Source organism: Desmodus rotundus, chromosome 12 (genome assembly GCF_022682495.2).
Source record: "Desmodus rotundus isolate HL8 chromosome 12, HLdesRot8A.1, whole genome shotgun sequence".
NCBI lineage: Eukaryota > Metazoa > Chordata > Mammalia > Chiroptera > Phyllostomidae > Desmodus > Desmodus rotundus.
The window spans coordinates 101,582,237-101,606,345 of record NC_071398.1 but is presented as its reverse complement, the minus strand read 5'-3'; the positions used below and the strand labels follow the sequence as shown (position 1 = coordinate 101,606,345).

General features: G+C 59.9%; 3 protein-coding genes across 3 annotated transcripts; 2 read left to right on the top strand and 1 right to left on the bottom strand.

Annotated features, from left to right (window-relative positions):
- Positions 1-1,025: 1,025 nt before the first annotated feature.
- ADAMTS4 (ADAM metallopeptidase with thrombospondin type 1 motif 4) lies at positions 1,026-9,642 on the bottom strand. The gene is made up of 9 exons (XM_024552107.4): positions 8,712-9,642; positions 7,367-7,690; positions 7,031-7,163; positions 6,340-6,510; positions 5,328-5,614; positions 5,056-5,242; positions 4,695-4,870; positions 3,468-3,643; positions 1,026-3,024 (listed from the first exon to the last, which is right to left on the bottom strand). Exons 1-9 carry the CDS (start codon positions 9,315-9,317, stop codon positions 2,595-2,597), a joined length of 2,490 nt encoding a protein of 829 aa, XP_024407875.2. The 5' UTR covers positions 9,318-9,642; the 3' UTR covers positions 1,026-2,594.
- Positions 9,643-12,838: 3,196 nt separating this feature from the next.
- NDUFS2 (NADH:ubiquinone oxidoreductase core subunit S2) lies at positions 12,839-20,249 on the top strand. The gene is made up of 14 exons (XM_053915644.1): positions 12,839-12,988; positions 13,599-13,705; positions 15,751-15,941; positions 17,200-17,320; positions 17,456-17,568; positions 17,790-17,864; positions 17,998-18,075; positions 18,202-18,287; positions 18,375-18,494; positions 19,041-19,170; positions 19,377-19,472; positions 19,600-19,683; positions 19,812-19,869; positions 20,044-20,249. The coding sequence occupies exons 1-14, from the start codon at positions 12,894-12,896 to the stop codon at positions 20,079-20,081; spliced, it is 1,392 nt and encodes a 463-aa protein (XP_053771619.1). The 5' UTR covers positions 12,839-12,893; the 3' UTR covers positions 20,082-20,249.
- A 508-nt stretch (positions 20,250-20,757) lies between these two features.
- Positions 20,758-23,736, top strand: FCER1G (Fc epsilon receptor Ig). Its single transcript, XM_024552098.4, has 5 exons — positions 20,758-20,920; positions 22,712-22,803; positions 22,903-22,935; positions 23,212-23,232; positions 23,375-23,736. The coding sequence occupies exons 1-5, from the start codon at positions 20,872-20,874 to the stop codon at positions 23,435-23,437; spliced, it is 258 nt and encodes an 85-aa protein (XP_024407866.1). The 5' UTR covers positions 20,758-20,871; the 3' UTR covers positions 23,438-23,736.
- The last annotated feature ends 373 nt before the right edge of the window (positions 23,737-24,109 follow it).

Genomic DNA, 24,109 nt, shown 5'->3' with positions numbered 1-24,109 from the left:
GGCTCAGAAGCATCCTCTTAACCAATGAAGTGTTGATACGTTGAATTCTAGTTTCTTAAAACCACAAGCCCTGGCCAATGAGGTACTACTGGTTTTGTCATTTACTGTCAATCTGGTGTTTAAGAAAAGAAAATACTGTAATGCTACCTGGAGATTAAGAAATGGGGCTGGGATGGAGTGGGCGTGTAAATGAGTGGCCCCGCCCACATCACCCCCAGAAACCCGGCTCTGCCACCCCCCCACCACCGAGGTAGTGGTTGGACACACGCCCAGATTCCTCCGCTGCAACCAGAGAAGCAGAGAATCTCAGGGTTGAAGCAGGCCCATCTCACAGTTGCTGCTGCAAACTCAAACACGCGCAACACTTGCCCTCCCACGCGATGGTTGTCCGTCGGAACTCTGCCGAATTTCTCCAGGGACAGGGCACGCACCGCCTCAGCCTCACTGGCCCTTCCTTCCCCGGCTCGTCCCCTTCCCTCTCTTTCGCTCTAAAACTACTCCAATGCCTCAGTGCCTCCGTTTTGGGTTTTCCTGCTCTGGTCCCATTTCTCCTCCTGCTGACCTCATCGGCCGTCTAATTTTGCTAAGCAGAGGAAACCGCTGAAGATCACTCTGGCCTTGGCCCACAGCAGGCAAAGCCAGGACCCAGCACAGCGTGTGGCCATGTGTACTGGAAGGAAGGCAGGGGGGTGGCACCGTTCCCATAGGGCCTAAGGGACGTGCAGGAGGCTGTGTAAGGTCGGGCCCCACTGAGTGAGCGCAGCACACACAGCCTCCAGGCCCTCCACAGCCTGCCTGGGCCAAGTGAGGCCTCCCTAGTGCCCCATCCTCCTCTCTGTCACCCCCTCAGGGTCTCCTCCCTCACCTCCACATCCAGTCCCTCCCCACATCCCTGGAAGTCCAGCTACTGCCACCCAAGCCTCCAAATTCTTCCAGGGTTCACCTGCCACCCTTCCCCAGCCTGCTCCCTGATTGACACACAAAGGGCCGCTCAAGCCTTTTCTTGTTTAAAAACCCTCGCCCGAGATGTTTATTAATTTTAGACAGAGAGGAAGGGGAGAGAGACAGGGAAACACTGATGGAGGGAATCACCCCGTGACCTTTTGGTGTACAGGATGATGCTCCAACCAATGGAGCCGCCGCCAGGGTTCAAGCTCTTTACAGGAGTCACGTGCTGGGAAGCAAGCCCCCGCTGGCCGCCTGGCTCTCCCCCCTCAGCTCCTTCTCACCCTTCTTTTCACCCCCCTGGCTGTCCCACGTGGAACCACACTGTGTTTGTATTAAATTCTATTCTGAGTTTGTATCTTCAAAGGCAGGGTTTCCACTGATCCATCTGGGGACGCTGTCACTCGGGATTCAGAGAGATAACCGCTCACATGGGGCCAGTCCTCACTCTTGAAAATACTGTAGCGTTTGTTTCCAGGAACACCCTCTGGGAACTGATATTGTTAGCACCCCCGTACATCTGAGCAAGCCAAGGCTCGGTGCCAGTGAGTTACCCAGCGCCACCAGCTGATACGATGAACCCCAGGTCAAACCCCCAGCCCCCTCACCAACTCCAAAGCACTCTCTACCCCAGCATTTCCTCCAGACCCCCAAGTCGCACTCATTCCTAAGCGCTTGTTTGTGTCCAAGTAGGTGGTTCTTGTGATCTTGCACCTTCGTGTCCTTGTCAACTGCACTTGGAGTCGAGTGTTTGTCTCATGTGACCGGGAACCTCTGGGTCAGGGAGAGAGTCATCCTTTCTCTCACACTCCCTCCAAATCCAGGGTTCCGCCAACCAGAGGAACGGAGCCAGGGGTCAGGGCAGGCTCTGCTGACGTGGCTCTCTGTCGCCTTCCCGCAACCCCCACTGACGTGGCAGGGATCCAGAGGGGGTGACAGCCGCTGGGCATTATGCTCCTGGTTCGTTTACATCACTTTAATCCCCAACACACCTCTGAGGGCGGGGTCACTACTGGCAGCTGAGGAGACTGATGCAGAGCCAGGATGCAGCCGCATCTCCCTCCGAAAGGGGCACATACACAGCAGAGCTCAATTTATATCTAAAAATTCGATAATCCCTCACTCTGCGAAGACCTGCTGCGCCCTCGAGTCTCCTGTCCCAGGAGGTACGTCTCTGGGAGAGGAGAGCGGGCAGGACACGCCTCATGCACAAGCACACACACAAGTGCACACACACTCCCTTGCACGCAGACACATACTGGTCACTCAGGGTCATCACCTGCACCCTGGGTTCCTGGTCAGAGTGAGGGTCACAAGGGGTAGTGGTCAGTTTCCCCAGGATCCCTTCCTTGGGGCTAAATAAAACTGAATAAATACTAAATAAATACAACAGGCCACCCTGCTTTCCCCTCCCTCCTGTGACCAGCAGGGCTGAGGGGACAGTTCAGACAGGGGACTGCCTCCCAGACCCTTCCATCCACCGTCTTGCCGCCAGGGCAGGACCACTGGGCAGGGGCAGGGCCAGCCTGCGCATCCTTATTGTGGGGTTTGCCCCTCCCCACTGTGTCTAGCGTGGGGCTCTGTGAAGCCCCATTATCCCAACTGAGTCCAGGCCCCGGTGCCCAGAAAGGGCAGCCGGGACGGTGAGGCTATTTCCTGCCGGCCCAGGGGCGCCGCCGGAGGACCTCCAGGATTTGTGCCTTGCGGTGCAGCCAGTCCTGGGGAGCTGGGCGTGGCGGCGAGGAGGTCGGTGGCCAGGGCACGAAGAAGCTGTACCGGACACGTGCGTCCTGGGGGTCACCGGCCACCAGGACCTGCAGCGTCAAGGGCTGGGCCAGCGGCCCATAGCCGGCCAGTGTCTCGGAGGCTGCCTTGGCACCGCTGTAGCGCAGGCTGACAGCCCCAGGCAGCACCACGTCGGTGGCGGAGGGCATCAGCGTGTATTCACCGTTGAGGGCATAGGAGCCGTCGGGGAGCTTCAACGCCAGGTAGAGGCTTCGGACGCCGGGGCCGCCCTGCTGCCGCACCAGGATGTGGGTGGCCCCCGCCGGTATAGTGACGACATTGTTGTATCCGTACCTGTGTGGAAGGGGTCCAGGTGAGCTCAGCGACCTCCTGAATCCCTTTCCTGTTTGTGGAAGTATGTGTACATACATTTGTGATTGTGCATATGTGTGAGTATGCGTGTGTGTGTGGAGAGGGCTGTCTCCCCAGACCTATGTGAGGTGTCCAGCCTGCATCTCAGCTCCCTTCGGATGTGCCTCTGCTCTCCGGATGTTACACCTGCTGTCCCCTCACTGAGGTACCCTTCTGAGCCCGACCTCATTGGTGGCTGTCCGGTTCCCACTGTTGTTCCAGGGGAGCCTGCTGGACAGGTGGGGGGACACCACTGTCACCGTGTGCTCGGGATTGTCTCTGCCACTAGACTCCGAGGGGAGAGACAGTGCTGCGTTCACCTCATATCCCCCAGGCCCAGAACAGTGTCCAGGAAGGCGGGAGGAGGAAATAAATAGCAGATGAACCTGAACTTTCTGAAGGAGCCAGACTGCTTGCTGCATCCAGAACCATCCCCACCGCACACCATGCATTTGTCGAACTTCTTCTTGGAGCCGATGACGCGGTCACAGCCGGCATGGATGCAGCGGCCCTGGACACAGACCGAGGAGCTGCCCGGGGAACAGGGGGTCCCATCTGCCACCTGAGGAGAAGAGGAGGAGGGATGCAAAGGGTTCCTTCCACATCCAGAAGGGCTGGTAACCAGGCAAGACCCCTATCCCATGGCGGGGGCGGGGGCACCGTGGATGGAGTGGGGGGAGCCGAAGGCCCCTTAAGGCAAGATCATCAGCAGGACAATGAGAAGGATAAAAGCCACCACCTTCAGAGCACTGTCTCTGGGTCAGGCATCCTGTTAAGTGCTTTCTAAACACGTGTATGTAAATCTCACCACCCCACCTGGAGGGTTCTAGAGCTGGAACCCCGAGGTTGTAGAAGATTAGGAACCTGTGCACAAAGCTGGAAGGCAGGCAGAGAGCCAACATGGGAAATGCTCCAGGGCCTGAGTCCCAATACCCAGCCCTAAACCGGACCGCACCAGCCCAGACGGACACTAGAGGGCAGCCACCCTGCAGGAATTCTCCCCAGCGCAGGGCAGAGGGAGCAAGCCCATTGCCTGGGTTTCTCTTCCTCCTTCAGCATCGGCCCTTTGGTCCTATCATAGAGAGGGAGTAGAGGGGGGTCACTGGGTCCTGGAGGCCTGTCTAGTGAGGGACTGGTTGTCCTGAGCTGCCTGAGGCATCCCTGTGATTTGTGCAGAGGGGGCAGAGACTTGCCCTGAAGGCCACCTGTTTGCTTTCTCGCACCCCAGAACGTGGGAGAGAGGAAGAGAAGCTGAGGGAGGGAGGACAGGCCAGCACTGCCTGATGGGCCACTTATCCAGCCTCTGAGCTTTCTTTGCCAAGTGCTCACGGACAGACAGGTCCCACGGACCTCTGGGCTGGCCTGGCGTGGCCATGGGGCCGCCAGCAATGGAGAACTGTTCCGTTGTTAAAACATTATGCCCACAGGCCAACGTTGCAGGTTTGATCCCCGGTGAGGGCACATATAAGCATCAGTCAATGAACCCATAGATCAACGTCTCTCTCTCTCCCTTCCTCCCTCGATCTAAAAATCAATCAATTAAAAAAGAGAGATAGCCAAGGGACCACTGGGACAGGGTGAGCCCAGACCCTCCCGGTCACCCTTGACCTTACCCGTGGCTCCAGCACGTAGTAGTAGCCCAGAGCCCGGGCCTGGCAGGTGAGTTTGCACTGGTCCCGGGGTGCCACACCTGTGTAGCGAGGGACCCAGTCCATGGGCCCCGGGAAGCCCTTGAAGAGGTCGGTGCGGTGGTTGTAGGCAGCGCACTGCTCCTCGCGGAAGGTCAGCGCTGTAAGGGGTCAAGGGCATGGTCAGGCCACTTGCCCCTCACACCACCCCACCAGCCCTTCACCTGTCCCTCAGACCTCCACCCAGCTGGCCCCTCTCCCCTCCAGACTGCCAGGGGAGGGCCAAGAAGGGCAAAGTCACTGCCCTCTGCTGCCGGGGCGGGGCTCTGGCCGCTCCCGGCCTCACCTGAGCCTGCCGGGCAGTCCTGGGTGCTGCAGGAGCGGAAGCGGGTGCGGCGGCCCTCGCAGTACTTGCCGCCATTCCGGGGGACAGGCCGCGTGCAGTCGCGGGAGGAGAACTGGACCCCGCCCCCACAGCTTCGAGAGCAGTCACCCCACGGTCCCCAGGGGCCCCAGCCACCAGCCTGCGGGACCTACGGAAGCATGGAGTGGCAGGGCGGTAAGCACGGCCCCTCCTGGGCTCCGGGCCCTCTGCCGCACCCTGGCCGGGGACCTCACCTTGAAGTCCTGGAGCTGGTCCAGGTGGAGGCAGCGGCCACCCATGCAGGCCTGTGAGGGCCCACACGGGGTGCCATCGGCCCACGGCGAGTGCTTGGTCTGGCACATGGCATGGCCGTTGAGATGGCCGGAGCACCAGAGGGCAGCACAGGGCGGCGGCAGCTGCGGACAGTGGTAGGAGTCAGGCCCGAAGGTCAGCTGGCACTGGCGGTCAGCGTCATAGTCTTTTCCAGGGAAAGTCGCAGGCAGGTGCAGGGGAGCCTCCGGCTTGTCTAAGAGACAGTGGCCTGGGAGGGGCCGGGTGGTGGGGTCAGAGGAGTCAGAGGGGCCAGGGCGGCCCTCGAGGGTGCCCTCTGAGAGCTTGGGCTCCCTGGGGCCCCGTGGATCCTAGGACCCCAATCCTAGGCCTGCAGGAAGCTTTCAACAGCGGCTGCAGTGTACTGGATACTTGTTACGTGATGAGCAGCTGCGCCAGCTGCTCGCCCAGCGCCCACAAGGCAGTGACCATTATCACACCTGTCACAGATCAGCCACACAGGCTGAGGAGCGTCCAGGTGCACATCCACCCCGTCTGAGGAACAGAATCAGGAGAGCAGCAAAGCGCTCATCCTTCTACCTACTCTGACCGAGGACAGAGGTGCTGAGTCTGCTTCTCTCCAGCAGCCTGTTGGGGCGGCGGGGGGGGGGGGGGGGGGGGGGGCGGGTCACCCTGTTGGGCTGGCACACTTCAAGTGACAAGGCAGCTGCCTCCAGGGCCAGTGGTAGACGGCTAGGGCCCTCAGAAGGTCAGTTCTAATTCTATTGAACCAAAACCTGCCTCCCCTGCTGCGCTCTTGAATCTGGGAGGAAGTGGGAACCACACAAAGACAGCAGAATTTCTCACTCTGTCCCATGCGGCAGGGGGTGGGGGTGGGGGGGTGGTGTGCAGCTGGGCTCCTGTGCGTTGGGGGAGGAACTGCTTCATCCAGCCCAGGAAAGGGGAGTGCCCCTGCCGACGCCTACGCCTGCCTACCGTGGCCGCTGTCCAGAAAGTCTGTGATGAAGTGGGCGCTGCAGGGGGACCAGGGCTCCTCGGGGTCCACATGGGCCATCACAGGAGCCATGACGTGGCGGGAGGTGCTCCCAGGCCCGTTCACGCCGACACAGGGCTTTGAGTTGTCATGGAGCATGTTGAAGACGTGGCCTGTGAGAGCAGAGGCCCTGCTGGAGTCCCGAGTCCCCGCCCTGTGCCCGCCGGGGGCTATGGGGCCCCCTGAACCTGGTACAACTGTGGACGGTCCCACCCTGTCCCAATGCCCCCTGGTGCTCTGAGGTCTCCTCAGTACGTAGCCTCACCAGAGTGCCGCCTCCCCTCCCCGCAAAACGCTCCCAGGGCCCCTCCTGACCCACTTTCCTTGTAGCCAACATTCCATTCCTGACTCTCAGTGTGTGCTGTTCCCTCCACACACACTCTCACACGCAGACACACTCACACTCACACTCTCACACACAGAGCTGCAGCATGTTTCCACACACTACCTCACTTAACAAGAAAACCTAAGGCTTTGTCCACACCCAGAACAGAGGACTCTGGCCCTGGGCCTAGGCCTGGAGAGGAGGAGGGAACACCTCCAGACACCCCCATCTGCTCCTCAGGGAGCTCACTGTCTCCTCCCCACCCCCGCCCCTGACACCTCTCTCATGCGCCCCCGACGCCCCCATACCCAGCTCGTGAGCAGCAGTGAAGGCTGCCTGCAGCCCGTCGTCCTCCACGACTGCACAGCTCCGAGCCGGGTTACACACGGTGCCCACGTCAGCCATGCCCAGGGTGTCACAGGTGGAGACGCCACACAGGTCCTGCGGAGGGGGATCGCAGAAGCAGCATGAGGAACCGAGACACCAGGCCCATCATACTGGACCCAGGTTAGTGGGGGCTCTGGCACTGTCGGGGCACAGACAGGCACCACCTCGCACACCTGCGGGGCATGGTCTCCATCCCGCTCCACGCAGCAGGGTCTCCCAGAGCCTGCGGGGCCTGGCGTGCTGGGTGGGGGCCTCACCTGACGGGTGAACAGAATGGCCGTGTCAAAGTGGTCTGGGTCGGAGTCCTCGGGGGGGTTGAGGCCTCGCTGCCAGGCGCAGAAGCTGTGCAGGGTCTGGGCAGCGTTGGGCCCCACCTGCGGCCCTTCCTGGCCGGGCCCCAGGATCACCAGCCGGGTCACCACCAAGCTGACGGGGTTGCGGATGCTCGGGTGCCTGAAGGCCTTGGCTGCAGCCGCCATGACCGTGAGCAGGTAGCGCTTCAGCCCTGCACCGTGGAATGCTGCCATCTTGTCATCCGCCACCACCAGGGTCTCCACGAATCTACTCAGGGAGGCAAAGCGCTGCGGAGAAGGAGAGGAGGATCCTGAAGTAGCCTCCAACACCTTGGACGGCATCTCCCCTCCAGCGCCTCCTGGGCCTGGAACTCAGCACAATGGGCTGGGCCATGCCTACCCCACCCACCAGATCCCTGACCCCCAGTCCCCGGGCTTCTGGGATGACTCTGAGAAATCAGCTGTGGGTTCAGAGATGGAGAAGCCAGGGGGTCGGCCATGCCCCAGGCCCACCTGGGCCCCAGAGGTGAAAAGCCGCTGGGCTGCCTCTGGGAGGGGCTTTGGGGCCCCCCAGGCCTGGCTGTGGCTGGGGGGCTGGGCTGCCATGTCTGCCCCGTGTGGTTACAGGAACAATTCAGTCAGCATCTAGGGCTGGGGCCAGATCTCAGCGTGGCGGGTGAGGGGGGAGCGTCTGGTCTGGATTAATGCTTGGGAGGGAGGGAGGGAGGGAGGGGGGAGAACTGGAGTGGGAGAGAAGAGAGGACGGAGCCTCAGGCAGCCTTGCAGTGCGGCCAGTGTGGACCAGGGGCGGATGCCTTTCCTCCCTTCCACTCCTGCCCTAGGGCCCAGTTTGCCAGGACACTTTGGAAAGCAGCATCAGAAGCAAGAAGCCAATCCCTTGGGCTGCAAAGCTCACTCCTTTAGCTGGTGTGTGGGGGTGTGAGGGGGTGAAAATCAAATTTGGGGCACAGAAAAGAGCCAAGGCCAAGGGACTATGAGGAGAGCCTTCTCCCTGGGGGTGGTGGCAGCTGGATGCCAGGTGGGGCTGGGGGCAGCGGTCATTCCCAGCACAGGGCCTCCAACCGCCTCTAGGGGCCCTCCTGGGGATCAGGGTCTGGCCAGCAGAAGGGTCAGGGCAGGGAGAAGCCAGCCTCTTCCTGAGAAAGGCTCATGGGAAGAGGAAAGGCAGGCCGAAGGAGGGGAGAAGCAGAATGACCAGAAGTGGAAGTGGGTGGAGAGAGGGGACACAGAGGTCAGTGGGACAGACATGGCGGGAAGCAGCTGCAGGACAGACTCCAGGGCGTCCTACCTTGGCTCTTCGGGGGGTGGGCCTGGGGCTCTCAGGAGGGGCCTTGACGTTGCACATGGGGCCCTGGCCACTGGCAGGACTCTTCCGGCGTAGGATGTGAGCCCCAGGCCCCCCGGCGGAGTTAGGGGTGCCCCCCTCCAGGGGCTGGAGGTGGAGTTCGGTCCCCCGATACTGCAGCACGCCTAACAGGGCTCCCCCGTCCCAGTGCAGAGATGCCACCGACTCCGGATCTCTGTTGACGGTGCCGGTGAGGTAGGTGCCTGGCTCTGCCCCGCCCAGCAGCTCCGGCGCCTGGCCCAGGTACTGCACCGTCAGCCCCTCCACCTGCACGCCCGGGTCTTGCTCCAGCTCTAGCAGTAGCGTCTCCCCGAAGGCAGGCAGGCGGTACCACAGCCTGGCAGGGACACCCAGACCAGGCGGGATGCTGCCGTTGAGCTTCTCTGGAAACACGATCTCCTCTTCCCAGGGGAGGAGGCTGGCCGGCCAGGCAGAGGGCAGGAGGGAGGTCAGCAGCAGCCACGGGAGCAGGAGCAGGGGACTGGGTCGGGCTCCCCACAGCCAGAAGCCGACCCAGCCCCTCCCGGAACGCGGGTCTGTCTGGGACATAGCACACGGTGCTGCAGCTGGGCGGGACTGAGTCCTTCACCCTTCACACCCTGGCTTTGTGGAGAGTGACCCTCTGCAGCTTGGGCTCAGACCAGGGCCCGGGTCAGAGGGGCTGGGGACCCTCAGAGAGATGGAGAAAACTTGCCCCTTGGCTTGGGAGAGGTGCCCAGTGGCCGAGCTCCTGCAAACCCTCCTCTCCTGGGTCTTTGTCTCCCCTGCCTCTGCCTCCCACAGTTTCCCTGGCCCCTCTCTGTGAGCACCCAGACGCTGGCTTCACCTCTGGGCCTTTGTCTCTGTCTCTCTCCTGCCCTCTCTCCCGCCTCTGTGTCTGTGGGTCTCCCTGAGGGTCCTTCCCAGACTCGCCCCGCCAGCTCTTTTAAGTACCCCCAGCCTCTGCGATTGGCTGAGCTGCAAGCCATTCAGCTCTCTTGGTAGGACTCAGATGGGTGTCTCATTCTTCAAACTAGTTTTTGTTTTCCTTTAAAAAAAAAAAAAAGGGACTTGCCCCAGGGGAGGGGGACCCCGAGCAGCCAGATGCAGCCAGATGGAGGATGGGTCACAGGCACCCGGCCAGCTGATGACATCGCCTTTTCCCAAAACCGACGGCATTCAGCTGTCTCTTTCCCTATTTGGTGGACAGACCCCAAGAGGGAAGTCTGGGAAACAGCTGGTCAACACGTACAGAAAGGACCAGGTCCCAGGAGGACTCTGGCTCCCACTGACTATGCTGGCCTGGCCTCCCTTTTCTCAGGGGTCCTGCAGGCAGTCCTAAGCCCCTGGAGGCAGGTTTCCAGGGTAGGGAGCCTGGTGACCTGCCCTGAAAGAGGGAGGTGAGGGAAGTTAAGGAAGCATCAGGAGCTGAGCAAAGAGAGAGGTGGCTTGACATGCCCCAACCAGGGCCAAGCATGGGTGGGGATGGGGCCGAGAACACAGTGATCAAGAAATTTACTGCCTCGCCTGGGCTGGTGTGGTTCAGTGGATTGAGTGCCGGCCAAAAGGTTGCTGGTTTGATTCCCAGTCAGGGCACATACCCGGGTTGCAGGCCATGTCCCCAGTAGGGGGTGCACAAGAGGCAACCACACATTGATGTTTCTCTCCCTCTCTTTCTCCCTCCCTTCCCCTCTCTCTAAAAATAAGTAAATATAATCTGAAAGAAAGAAAGAAAGAAAGAAAGATTAATTTACTGCCCAGGGTAGGATGAGTCTGCCTGGAATGGGCACATGGCAGGGGCTGAGGACAAGGTGGGAGCGTCACCACTTTCCCTTTTATAGGAGGAAGACCCAGGGTGGCACCTCCTCTTCTCTAACTCCCTTGTCTCCCTCAGTTTCCCCCTTCCTGAGTTACCATCTCCCGCTGCCTCCAAGGCCTAGAACAGCCATTCCAACCACCTCCATTCCACCCAGGCTCCCCCTCCCCACTTCCTGACTCCCCATTCCCTGGCCCGGCTCCTAGTAGCCCTCCCAGGCTTTGGCGTCCCACTCCTACCCACTCCCACTGACCCTGAACCCTCCCCTGCCTCCAGTCTCAGGAACCCAGGGGCACCCCAGTGCAGGCCGTCTGAGGGAATCCCCACCTGGCTCCCTCTTCTGGCCCTACTTTGCCCCAAGAACCCAATTTTCCTGGAATACCCAGTCATCTTTTATTTCTCATTCCAGTGGGACAGGGAGAGGGTGGAGGCTGTTTGCGGGAGGGAGGGAAATTAGGCTAGCGCCTGAGGTGGGGAGAGTGCTGCAGGGAGGAAGTGGAAGCTTCAGGGAGAGGAAGCACAGGATGCCTTGGTCCTGGTCTGGAGAACACTCAGCATCAGGTCTTGGGAGTGGGCTCTCCCGGCAAGGGGCAAGGGGTTCCGAAGTTGGGCCATGCTTGCCCACCCCTTGCAGTGGCCACTCCTTTCCCCAGGATATCCCCAGGAAGGAGGGCGCAGTCAGTAGCTCCTTCCCTTTCCCAGAGATGACCACCCGCCGCCATTCGTCCATTCACCCTCTGCCTTGTCACCTCCTGTCCCCACACCATATCCGTCAGAGTACTTCCTCCCCCTCCCTTCCCACTCAGGTCGCTAATACCTGCCCTGGTGCCCATTGCTTCCTGTATCACCCACTGCCCTGTGACTAGCAGACCCACCCTTGACCCAACACAGACTCTGACCCTGGTCCTAAGTGGAGGGGGTTGGGGCTGCAGGAGTCAAACAAAGGCTGGGAGACCAGAAGGGGCAGGGGAAGGAGGCGCTATCACCAGAGGACTCCTACTGCCCCTTTCCACCCCCCCCACTCTGAGATGAGGACAAAGGGGGTGACTAAGTAGTGAGAGACAAAGGGCCTTAGAGTCACAACGGCAGCAGTGGGGAGAAGGCACAAAAGATGCAGTGTCCTAGGCAGCCCCCCAGGAGCCCTCACCCCAGTTCCAGCTCAAGTTGCCCCCAGGGCCAAACCGCCCGGAGTCTACCCTGACTTCTGCCAGGCTGGATTAGGGCAAGTAAATGCAGTTCTCTACCACCACACATTGTTCCAAGTATGCAGGGCCAGGCAACCCAGAGAAAGGCTGGGCAATGAGGGGGCAGGTAGGCAAGGCCTCCGCCTAGCTCTGTGGGGGCAGTCCAGCCTACCCAGGTCCCAGTCATTTCCTACAGTCAGGGATATGACCGCAGCCTTTGGTACGGTTCCCATTAGGTCAGCTCCCAAGCTAGAAGTCGGCTTGCCCTAATTTCTCCGCAGCTAAGAATCCCGTCTCCGTCTCTGTCCTGCTCTGTCTGCCCCACCCTGCTGCAGTGCTGGTGGGCTGTGGCCACGACCCCCGGGGGATCAGGGTGGGTGGGTGGGGGGACGTGCAAGCTCAGGGGTGGCCCAGCTGGAGCTGGGCTTGGAGACAGAGGGAGAGAACAGAACCCGCCTCCAGGGCTGGAAGGTTCTTCTTTGTCTCCTCCGCACAGAATGGTGATAGGAGGCCTGGTGATGACCACATTTCTGTGGCTTTGTCCAAGACTGAGTCAGGGTCTGGAAGACTCGAGGGGATAGAGACCGACCCAGGCTGGAAGCGAGGTGTGAGGCACCCCTAGGGGCGCTTGCTGGGTCTGGGTCTGACGACAGCAGGTCGCTCTAGCGGACGGCCCCTCCATCACCCCCTCAGGGCTCCAATGCTGGTGGCCTTGGCATCCTGCTCTTCCTTCGAGTATGTTTGGCGGCGCCCTCGGACCGCCAGCCCTAACTCGGGGGCCCTTCTGCCTAAGCCACGTGCCACATCTCCAAACGAGCGGCTTTCGGGTGCGGGGTAATTGGTAAAGCCTGGTGCTACCCCAGGAGGGCAGGGGCGGCGCAGGCGGGAGAGTGCAAGGTTCCCTGGGCTCCCGCCTAGAAAGCCGGTGCGGAGCAGTGGGAATAGCCTCCCTCAGCCCGCTTCATTCAAGCCACTGCGAGGCCGAAGCGCAGAACCGGATGTTCCCCCCCCCCACCCCGTGCTGGTCGGCGATCCTGCCAGCTTCCAAGATGGTTGTCGCGTTGCGCAGAGGGACGCGAGGCCGGCCCGGAGGTGCGTAGGCGGGGTTTCCGCCCGGCCCTCCTCCCGGCGTCCGCAGTGGGCAAGATGGCGGCGCTGAGATCTCTGCGCTGCCTCGGGGGCGCCGCCGCCCAGGTACTGCGGCTGGGGGTCGGGGGCCGGCTGCCGGTGCAGCCCAGCAGGTGAGACCCAGAGCAGTCCCCAGACGCGCTCTCTCCAAGGCTGGGGACTGCATGGCCAATGAGGCCGCCTAGGAAAGGGTGACCCGGGCCTGTGACCTCTCGTTGTCTGGGGCTCCAGGTGCCGCGGCGCCCACCCTAGAAGAGGGAAGAGGCTCTCGAGCTCGTTCGTCCAGCGGTGAAATCAGGTGGGGGAGACCCTGCCCCTCACCGTGGAGATAGTGTCACCTAGGAGAAACCCAAATGGTGACCCCACGCCGGCCCTGCGCGTCGCTCTGGTCACACTTGAGCCGAGCCAAGGAGCCGGCGCGCACCTGTGTCGCCCGTTGACCTTGAATGAGCGGCTTTCTTGCACTCAAGCTCAGCTGGACTGGCGTGTGAATGAGGCCGGACGTTGAAAGAACTGGGGTCCCGGCCTTCGTGCACGGGGGTCGTGGATGGAGCGATTCTGGGAATAGAAAGGGGAATGGAACGTTTAGGGGTCCAGCTGGTTCTGCCAAAGGTACACTAAGCCGTGCCAGCGACCTGGCCGGGGTGTCTGCACCCCCAGCCCCCCAGAGCGAGTGGGGACAGGAGCCAGGCGATGTTCAGCCCTGTGTCTTTACTTCCTTAGGGGTGCCCGGCAGTGGCAGCCAGATGTGCAATGGGCAGAGCAGTTTGCGGGAGCGGTCATGTACCCCACCAAGGAGACAGCCCACTGGAAGCCTCCACCTTGGAATGGTGAGTGCCCAGCCCCCAGCCTTTCTGATCCTTTCACCATGCAGTTCTACAGACGTGGTAATAGTGGTCATAGCAGGTGTTTGACAAGTGGAGAAGGAATGGAAGAACTTTCCAGGAGAAAAGAAAGAGTAGGTTCCAGCCAACCTTCGGAGGTCCCCACAGAATTACATCTTCAGCATCTGCTGTTCCCAGGTTTCAGCAAGTATCCATCTCCCTCGCTGGACAAGGGGCTTTTCCCACTGTTGCACTCAGGGAGCCTTCCTGAGCACAAACATGCTTCCTCCATCAAAGCCAGCCTTTTGCTCGGACTTTCTGAGTCTGGCCAGTGGACTGCCAGCCTCCCCGTCGCTCAGAATTGAAACTTTTCAGTTGCCTTTGCTCTGTTCTCTCTCTAGCCCTCTGAGCCTGTGTCCAGGACATCGCCAAGCCCTGCAGGTCTTTCACGTTTTACGTCTGGGCCTCTCTCCCTTGCTTGTTCACACTTAGTTTCTCTCAGACCTTGATCATTTCAAGAATCTCTCCCCTGGATTCCTGCCCCCGCCCTGGTTCCTGTCCAGCTGTCTTGCAGTGTCATTGCCTTCAGCGTCCCTGAACATTGTTTTACCACGTCAGTCATTCTCATGCCCAAGAACCGTTGAAAGCACTTCCAGCTACTTTTCGAAAACAGTCACAGTAGCTGGGTGCTCACCATGTGCTGAGTGCTCTGTGTACATCATCTCACATCCCCTCACGACAGTCCCAGAGGAAAGCTGGTGTGTCCCAGGGAGTGGGAGCTGGATCAGGGACACACTGGTGGAACTATACCCAGGTCTGCCTGACTCTGAAGTCTGCAGTGAAGAATTCCAAAAGTTTGGTTCTAGTTTCAAATCTCAGTTCTCCATTTATCAGTGAATAAAGTGTTTGCTTTGCAGCCTTACTGTTAGGATTAAATGAGGTAGCAGTTATGTGAGCCCCTCAGTGTGGTGACTGGCATGTGGCAAGACTTCTGTAAGGCTGTCATTAATGACACTGCTGCCCACCAGCGCTGATCCAGGTACTTCCTTCCTGGTGCCTGGCATGGCTGATTCCACAGCTGGGAGGCCTCCTCTCTGCCTCCCCAAGTCATGTGAGTTTAAGAGCCAGCTCTGGTCCTTCAAGTCCCCACAGTGCTCTTTCCTCCCTTTAAGTGCTTAGTGGCTGAGCCACTTAATTGGTAACTTATCAGTTTGAGCCGTATTACTAGTTTCTCACGTGTACCTACTTCCCAAATTAAATTGTAGCCTTCTTGAGGGTCAGGCCTGTTTTTTACTGGTAGTGAGACTCTCGTGTCCAGGCCCTGGCTGGCCGTGATCAGGTGCGTTTGGAGGGCGGTGCATCCTGGTGGGTAAGAACACGGCTCTGGGGCTGGACAGGCCGAGCTCGGTCCCAGCTGTGCCACCGACGCTCTGGGTGTGAAGTCATTTATCCTTTCTGGCCTCGGTTTCGCCAGTACAATGGGGGTAACTATAGTCCCTAATACTCATATGGTTGTTGTGAGAATTAGTTAAAATAAGTAAAGTGCTTACAGTATTGCTGGCCACATGGTACGAGCAATGTCAGTATCATCTATAATTTTTTTTAATATTTTATTTATTTATTTTTAAAGAGGGGAAGAGAGGGAGAAAGAGGGGAAGAAATGGGAAGGGAGAGAAACATCAACGTGTGGTTGCCTCTCATGCGCCCCCTACTGGGGACCTGGCCCCCAACCCAGGCCTGTGCCCTGACTAGGATTGAACTGGCAATCCTTTGGTTCACAGTCAGGCACTCAATCCACTGAGCCACACCAGCCAGGGAACGTTATTATTATTATTTTTAAAAGGGTATTCTGGACAAGGTGGGAAGAGTGGGTTTGTGGTCCCTGTCCTCAGAAAGCTTCGAGCTTCCTTCCTTTTTCCCACCAGTGGTCTTCCCGGAGATGAGGAAGCCCACAGGGTGGAGAGCAGAGACAGGGACAGGCTGAGCCTCACTGCCTCTTGGGCGCTCTCAAGGGAATTGCCATTCGGCTCTGAATTCTCTCCCACTGTCAGATGTGGACCCTCCAAAGGACACGATGGTGTCGAACCTGACCCTGAACTTCGGGCCCCAGCACCCAGCAGCCCACGGTGTGCTGCGCCTGGTGATGGAGCTGAGTGGGGAGATGGTGCGCAGGTGCGACCCCCACATCGGGCTGCTGCACCGAGGCACCGAGAAGCTCATTGAGTACAAGACCTACCTGCAGGTGAGGGCGTGCCAGGGCCTGGGCATGGGACCTGGGCGTCACCAGCTTGCTGTCCCCAGAACTCCTGAGAGGGGGCTTTTGAGGGGAGGAGCCTGTTGAGGCAGACCGGACAGTCTTGGTTGGGAGGAGGGAGGGGTGTTGCAGGGAATGCGTGACTTGAGACATCTGGACTTGGTTTATCCGGCAGAAATGCTTTGCAGCCAGAGCTACACGCCCAGCTTTTCTCTGGCTGACTTGGCTGCCTGTCCTGTAGTGCCTCAGTTTCCCTGCTCTTACATTGCAGTCAGACGTCAAAGCCGGGGTCCCTGGGGGCAGGAACAGAGGAGAGAGACGTCAGCTCCCCAGGATTAACAGCTGATTCTTGTATCGTCTAGCCACCTAAGTTTGTTGTCGAAATACTCAGTGAGTCAGAGTGACTGGGAGGGAGTTTGTGACGGAGTCGGTTTTAAGAGAACCGTGTCAGTCGGAGGAGTTGGATCGGGATAGGAATCCAAAGTGGTTGGTTTTTTTTCACTCCCGTGAAGAAAGGCCTTGATAAGAGGATGATGGGTTAGGACGGCAGCCAGCCAACCAGATTGATTGGGGCTCCCCAGGGACACTCCTGGCAGCAGTGGCTTCTGGCCCAGGAGTCAGTGGAGTTAACCCTGTAGCGTTGTCCCACGTCACAGTGACATCAGGACAAGAACTGGCTGTCCTGAGGAGGAGGCGCGTCTCAGCTCTGCTTCCTTCCTGGAAGCTGACAGCGGGGACTTGGTGTCTTGGCATCTTGGCATTTGGGGGCAGGAGCCATCCCTACCAGAAACAAATCCCAGCTTCCTTAGGTTCCTACTTCTAGGGACAGTAACCCCTAAGACTGATGACCTGGAGGATGGTTGGCATTGGGGTGCTTGGACCCAGGTCACCCTGGGTCACGAGACAGATTGTTAAATTTTCAGGAATTCTGTGAGCCAGTAGCGGCTGCACTGTTTAAATTAGTTTACCATTTAATATGTTATATTAAAAACCACGGGAAGAGGTACTCAAAAGTAACCACATTTTGCTGTGCCCTGTCTGGGGGTGTCCGTTCTTGAATCTGTGCTGGAAGCGCTGTGTGTGGCTGCGCTGCGCTGGGTCAGGTGCCATCCGTAGCTGAAAACTGCCCCTGGTAGGAGTTTTCTGTCAAGGAGGCTGGCAGGACTCAGGGTCCCTTCCCCACACATTGCCGCTGCTTGGGCGTCTGCCCCGCCCTGAGGGGGACCTGGCCCCTTCCTCTTCCCAGGCCCTCCCTTACTTCGACCGGCTGGACTACGTGTCCATGATGTGCAACGAGCAGGCCTATTCGCTGGCTGTGGAGAAACTGCTGAACATCCAGCCCCCGCTGCGGGCGCAGTGGATCCGAGGTGCGCTCCGCCCGCCCCCCCCCTCCCCGCTCGGCCCCGCCCCCGCAGTCTTGGCTGAGAGCACAGACCCAGGGCTCGCCTGGAGCTGCTCTCAGCCAGGGTCTCTGGCCCTGCCCCTGTCCCCCCGCTCTGCAGTGCTGTTTGGGGAAATCACACGGCTTTTGAACCACATCATGGCTGTGACCACACATGCCCTGGACATCGGGGCCATGACCCCGTTCTTTTGGATGTTTGAAGAAAGGGAGAAGGTATGAGGGAAGAGTGGGAATGGGGACGTGATGAGGCAGTGGAGAAGGTAGGAAGGAGAAACACGGTTGGAAGGAGAGAGGACACAGCCGGAAGGGAGGGAGGGGTCTTTAACCTGGTTCTAGTCTGAGGGCCTCTGTTGGGAGGGGCGGGGGTGCACCACCACGCGGTCGGGCGGAGGGGCCCAGGCCTGTGTACGCAGCTCCCTGCGTGTCCTGTCCAGATGTTCGAGTTCTACGAGCGCGTGTCGGGGGCCCGGATGCATGCGGCTTATATCCGCCCAGGTGGTGTGCACCAGGTGAGCACCTGCCTCCCAGGCGCAGTCCCTGCCCTATCCTCAGCGGCCACCAGGGGGCAGCGCCAGCAGATGGGAACGCCACCCTGGCTGCCGGAGGTGCTGTGCTCACTGTCGCCCTCTGTCGGGCTTCCAGGACCTGCCCCTGGGGCTTATGGACGACATCTATCAGTTTTCTAAGAACTTCTCTCTTCGGATCGATGAGTTGGAGGAGGTAAGATGGGCGTCGTTGGGAAAAGTCCCTCCTTTCTCCCCAAGAAAGACTTGTGGGGTTTTGGTCCCTAGTTCTAAAGAGACACATTTGTGTGTGACGTTCGAAGGGCATTGTCTTGGCTGACAGATGCTGACCAACAACAGGATCTGGCGAAATCGGACAGTGGACATTGGGGTCGTGACCGCAGAGGACGCACTGAACTACGGCTTCAGGTGGGGCTACAAGCTTCTCTCCCGGGGGGCGGAGGGATCAGCAGACCCAACCGCGGAGTGACCTCTGCCACCACGCCCTCTCCGCAGCGGGGTGATGCTTCGGGGCTCCGGCATCCAGTGGGACCTACGGAAGACCCAGCCCTACGACGTCTACGACCAGGTGGACTTTGATGTTCCGATTGGCTCCCACGGCGACTGCTATGACAGGTGAGGCCCAAATCCCCCCTTAGCTCCTGGTCCAGCTGGGGTCCCGGGATGTTCCTTTCAGCTACTTTCTTTCCTGTGTGTGTGAGACTGGTGCTTCTCAAAGCAGGTCCATGTAGGGTGTGCTCATAGCTTAGGTTGAACTGGTTGAGACTGTTGTATCACTGAGGAGGTGGAGCCACAAAGGTTAGAGATTAGCCAGGGCTTATTCCCTTCAAGTTGAGACTAGAGCAGGCTCTTTCCACTAGATTCTAAGCTTCACATTCCATCCCTGTTTGCTGATCCTGAATGGTTTGACTCTGTGGTTCCACAGTCCAGAAAGTGTCTCAGAGGTTACAGAGGGAACTGCCACAGGGCAAGGCCTGAGCAAGTCAGGAGAGGGCTTGGGGATTGCCCAAGACGAGAACCAGCATGCTCAGGCTCTCTGTGGCCACTGGCAATCGGCCAGGGGAGGTGAAGGAGGTGCCCAGCGCCTTCCAGGTGGGCCGAGGGCGTCGTGCCTGGCCCTGCGATGGCGCCTCTGCTGGGAGCCCTTCTGGTCTGCTTCAGGTACCTGTGCCGGGTGGAGGAGATGCGCCAGTCCCTTCGGATCATCGAACAGTGTCTGAACAAGATGCCTCCTGGGGAGATCAAGGTTGATGACGCCAAGGTGTCTCCACCCAAGCGAGCGGAGATGAAGGTGGCTGCAGGGACAGGCGTGTCCTGGGCTTCAGTCCAAGTGCAGAGGCCTCCCTGTGCAAGGGCCTCGCCCTCCTGTGGCCTCTCTTACTTTGAGTCTCCCCTGCTCGCTTCTGAGTCTCCCTGGGGGTGGAGAGAGTTCCTGTGCTGGGGGCGGACAGTGGACAGTGGGGAGCTAGTTTACTGACGCTCCCTCTCCCTCTCCAGACGTCGATGGAGTCCCTGATTCATCACTTTAAGTTATACACTGAGGGCTACCAGGTCCCTCCAGGCGCCACCTACACTGCTATCGAGGCCCCCAAGGTGAGGAGGGAGGGGAAGGAAATGGCAGTGAGGGCTGCGTGGCTGCAGATGGCATCATCGAGGGCAGGCAAGGAGCGGAGGGGAGCGTGCCCCTGCGGCCGCGGCAGTCTCCCTTCTCCCCGGACAGGGTGAGTTCGGGGTGTACCTGGTGTCTGACGGCAGCAGCCGCCCCTACCGGTGCAAGATCAAGGCCCCCGGCTTCGCCCACCTGGTAAGAGCCAGTCCCAGCAGTCCTGCCGCCAGTAAGTGCGTGCAGTTGCTCCCGACTTTGGCCGAGATTTTCCTGAATGTCCCTCGGCCTTGACAAGCCTGCCTGATGCCGCTGCTCTCGGCCCGCAGGCTGGCCTGGACAAGATGTCCAAGGGACACATGCTGGCGGACGTCGTCGCCATCATAGGTACCAGGCCTGCGGGGGGGACGGGGGCCTGTTCTGTGGGACTCTGTGGGGACAGTCTGGACACTCCCTCTTCTGCGTAGACCCTGGGAATGGGCTCAGACCCTCCGTGCCCTGCACGCAGAGATGAGTCTGGGGCCCGGACGACACTGCTCTCTCCTCCCGCCCGCCCCCTAGGGACCCAGGATATAGTGTTTGGCGAAGTTGACCGGTGAGCGGACGGCAGCGCTCTCCTCCTGGCCGCTTGCTTTCGGTGCGGCGCCTGTCGTCACTGCAGACGGGTCTGTGTGTGTGCGTGACACTTAGCTGCCCGGCTGTCTCTGCATGTTCTAGAAAAGGAGAAACTCTAATAAATTAGCCACCTTCTGGCCCCTTTGCCAAAACATCTGGTACGTCTTTCTCAATATCTCACTGCCCCTAATTTTCATGGGAAACTTCACTGTTTGCTAACCTGGCACTGACTCCGACTCCGTTCTTAGCAGTATTTCCTGTTCGTCTCCGCCCCAGCCTGACACTTGTCCTTCCCACTTCTCCATTCCCCGTTTCCTCTTTTTCCTCAGTAGTTCCCCCCCCATGCCCAGCCCCTGCAGCCCCCACACACTAGTAAACCCCTCAAATCAGGGCTGGGGGTGACCTTCCAGGTGGAAGGGAAAGGGCTGTCATGGGTCCTGGGGAACCTCAGGTGGCAGTTGGTCACAGACATGTCTCCGACCAGGGCTGCTGTGAGAAGTTGCGCCCGGCAGCCTCTCCCAAGCCGGGCAGTCCCCTCTGCCTGTGGTGGCAGAGCCTCGGGCGCTGGACGGCTGAGGCGGAAGAGCCCAGATCACTGTCTCCCTTAGTTGGCCCTTCCGGGAGCCGCCTGGTCTCTCGCAGGAAGGGGAAGGGGCCAGAGCTGGGGGAGGCGTGGCAGGAAGGGGGGAACTCTGTGGTCAGGGAGCTGCTCACCCAGCACAGCTGCGCCCTCAGAGCTGCGATCCCGCTCGCCGCCCCTCAGCCCTGGCCAACATGGTCCCGGCAGCGGTCCTGCTCTTACTCCTTTTGCTGGAGCCAGCAGGTGAGAGGGTTCGCAGAGGGACAGTGCAGTGAGCTGGGCCCCCAGGTGGGGGTCGAGGGCATGTGTGGGTAGGCGAGGCAGGGCCCACGGAGTGAGGCCAGCGGTGGCAGTGGAGCCCAGAGACCCTGAGGCAGGGCCTGTGCGGCCCCCAGTCCCTGTCCGGGGTCAGTTGCCTCCTTTCTAGTCCCTGCCTCAGCTCTTCAGGATCCAGATGCACCCAAGGCTTCAGCTGGTGGTGGTGGGGCGGTGAGGGATGTGTGTGTGACATAAGCTGTTCTGGGAAAGGCCACATTTCCTGTGGGTGCCTCTGGCCTTGCCCATTGGGAGATGACCTCTAGCTGGTTAAGTCATATTTACAAAGTCCCTTTAGGGAGGCCAGGGCGGACAAACACGTGATTGCTGCTTCTGTGGGCCATCGCTGAGGGTCTCCCCTCCTGTCAGCCGCTGACAGGAGGTGGGTGGGCAGCAGGCATCGCCCAGTTCCAGAGACCTGAGCATCCACGGGGAAACCGAGGCAGAAGCAGGAAGGTCCCAGCAGTCGGTGGATGGACTCTCACTTGCTCCCCGGGGTGTCGTGTGGGAACGTTTTCAGGAAGGATGGTTGCAGTCGGGGGTTTGGGTTTGGCGAGGGTGGGGTTAGTGAAACTGAAGGCAAATCATGGAAATTGAAAGGGACAGGAGGTTGCACCAGCCCAGCTGGGAAGGTGGAAGATCAGAGCCTGGTATGAGTGGAGGAGGGAGCCAGGCCCGAGGCATGATGGAAGGGTGCCCGCAGGCTTCGAAGGCAGAAAACCTGAATTTGCCGTCCAGCTGTCGCTTAACTGTGCCCCTGAGCCTGTTACTTACCTTCCTTGAGCCTCGGTTTCATCATCCGTAAGATGGCGGCGACATTTCTCGCCCAGGCTAGTTCTGAGCTTTGTGCAACATGGAGTGCGGAAGACCATCTCTGAACACAGAGTTCTAGACAGACACCAGTCAGAGGCCCGGAGCCTGCGTGCTATGGGCCGGGCCGGAGGGGGCGGGCAGGAGCTCAGACCCTATTGGATTTTCTAAGTTGTGCAAACTTCCTCTTGGGCACAGGGTGTGGGAACAGGGCAGAGTCCCCATCCCGCAGGGGCCCAGAGCGGGGGTCCTTGCCCGGAGTCCTGGGGCAGAGGCGTGGGCATCCCTTGGCCTGGGAAGGCAGCCGCCCGGTTTGGGCATATCTGAGTGTGGGGGTGGGGGTGCAGAAGGCCGGGCAGCCGGGGATATGACCAATAATAGAGTAATTCCCTTCCCGCCCTGCCCCAGCTCACATCCTTCCTGTCCAGCTCTCAGCCACAGGTCACAGGACTGAGCAGAGACACCCCTGTGGTTTCTTCTCTGAAATTTCTCACTGCCTTCCCCTCACCCTGCCCCTCCTGCCTGAGGTTTTGGTCTGCGCCCAGCGCACTCAGAAGCGTCCCCTGAGGGCTATTAGGTGCTCAATGGGGCCTGAGGGGCCCGCAGCAGAGCTGGAAGATGGAAGGGGAGGGCAGGGGGCTGAGGGAAGGCCTCCCGCTTCCTGTGCGTGCACGTGCGTTCCAAGTCCGCAGAGCCCTGGGCTCGCAGTTGGGCGCCCCCCCCCCCCCCACTCCCGCCCCGGGCCTAGAGCCGGGGCGGAGAGGGAAGGCCAGAGACAGGAATCCAGAGGGGAAGATACCTGTCTTCCCCGGAGAGCTCCCTCCACCCCGTCCGAGCTCGAGCCGCGAGACCTCTGTCCGTCCTGATGCACGCCCCCCCTCCCACCGTGGGCTCCCTCTCTCCCCTCAGAGGCCCTAGGAGAGCCGCAGCTCTGCTACATCCTGGACGCCATCCTGTTTCTCTACGGCATCATCCTCACCTTGCTCTACTGTCGGCTCAAGGTGAGGGCGGGGGGCGTGGCTTTGAGGAGAAACCCACAGAGTTTGGGGGGGGAGGGGCCACTGGCATAGCTTTCGCTGATGACCTTTCCTCTGCTCCAGATCCAGGTGCGGAAGGCAGCTACAGCCTATCAGGTATGGATCCCTACCCCCTGCCCTCCCCACACCTGGGTGTCAACAGGTTTGCTGACTCAGCCCTTCTGGGGCTGTAGCCTGGGGCCCCAGGAGACAGGAGTCTCAGATGCTGACTTGCAAAAGCTTCAGAGACCCCCCTCCCACCTCAGCCTACCTACCCCACCACCCAGCCAAATCACAGGTGACACTGTCACCACCGCTGGGTGCAGAAAAAGACTGGGGCGGGGGCCTGAAGAAGGTGTGGGTCTCTGACACCTTGCTCTTTTGCCTCCACAGAAGTCAGAAGGCATTTACACGGTGAGTCCCAGGCTGTCCCAAGAAGTCAGCACAATAGGGTGGACTTTGGGTGGCTTTTGGAAGGGCACCATCTGTGGGGATGGGTGGGAGGGGCCCTGGGCTGGACCCAAGCTCCTGACTGTCCTCTGACCTCCACATCCAGGGCCTAAGCCCCCGGAACCAGGAGACCTACGAGACCCTGAAGCATGAGAAGCCACCACAGTAACTGCAGACAGATGCCCTTGGCCATGTCCTCCTCCTGCTCCTGGCTCCCCACCCAGCCCCACCGTTGGCACCACTTATGCCTCCTGCCACCAGTGCCTTGGACCTGCCCCCGTGACGACGCTGTGCCCCCACGAATGGGCCCCTTGGTTCGTCCTCCCTGCCGAAGGCCTGTGGTCAGACGCTACTCATTAATGTTCACAACCTAGTCTCCCCGCGACTGTGCCCTCCCTGCTTCCCCATCCCCAGTGCCTGCTGAACAATGGGAAGGGGGCGACACCAATAAAGCTGCCATGGAACGGACTCCAGTCATTCATTCTTTCGCTCACTCGCTCACTCATCGGTCACATACTTAGCCTCTGCAAGGTGCTAGGCTGGACACTGAAGATGCCGTTGGGAGTGAAACACCCCATTCCTGACCTGACGGAGCCCAGAGTCAGACACCAGGCTGTTTTGCTTGCTTAAGGGGTGAGTGGCCTGTGAGGGGCACTGATGCCACCCCTGACCCCGGGCTCTCCACTCTCCATCGTGGAGCAGGAGCAGGGACGTTTGTGTCGGAGCTCTGGGCACATTCAGAGACATTGAACCTAAAATGAGTTCTGGGTTGTGGGCAGCCTGGCTGTCCAACCTCAAGAGTGGCCAGTCCGATCACAGTGGACATCACTGAGTTGTGTGG

What these genes read in the sequence shown, in the direction of transcription:
- ADAMTS4 (XM_024552107.4), bottom strand. Translation starts at nt 9,317, where the DNA reads ATGTCCCAGACAGACCCGCGTTCCGGGAGGGGCTGGGTCGGCTTCTGG. An exon ending in CTTTCTGGACAGCGGCCACG is followed by an intron (nt 5,615 to 6,339) that starts GTAGGCAGGCGT and finishes GGCCCCTCCCAG; the next exon opens with GCCACTGTCTCTTAGACAAG. An exon ending in ACCAGCTCCAGGACTTCAAG is followed by an intron (nt 5,243 to 5,327) that starts GTGAGGTCCCCG and finishes ATGCTTCCGTAG; the next exon opens with GTCCCGCAGGCTGGTGGCTG.
- NDUFS2 (XM_053915644.1), top strand. Translation starts at nt 12,894, where the DNA reads ATGGCGGCGCTGAGATCTCTGCGCTGCCTCGGGGGCGCCGCCGCCCAG. An exon ending in GAAGCCTCCACCTTGGAATG is followed by an intron (nt 13,706 to 15,750) that starts GTGAGTGCCCAG and finishes TCCCACTGTCAG; the next exon opens with ATGTGGACCCTCCAAAGGAC. An exon ending in GGACGTCGTCGCCATCATAG is followed by an intron (nt 19,870 to 20,043) that starts GTACCAGGCCTG and finishes CCCGCCCCCTAG; the next exon opens with GGACCCAGGATATAGTGTTT.
- FCER1G (XM_024552098.4), top strand. Translation starts at nt 20,872, where the DNA reads ATGGTCCCGGCAGCGGTCCTGCTCTTACTCCTTTTGCTGGAGCCAGCA. An exon ending in TGCTCTACTGTCGGCTCAAG is followed by an intron (nt 22,804 to 22,902) that starts GTGAGGGCGGGG and finishes CCTCTGCTCCAG; the next exon opens with ATCCAGGTGCGGAAGGCAGC. An exon ending in AGGCAGCTACAGCCTATCAG is followed by an intron (nt 22,936 to 23,211) that starts GTATGGATCCCT and finishes TTGCCTCCACAG; the next exon opens with AAGTCAGAAGGCATTTACAC.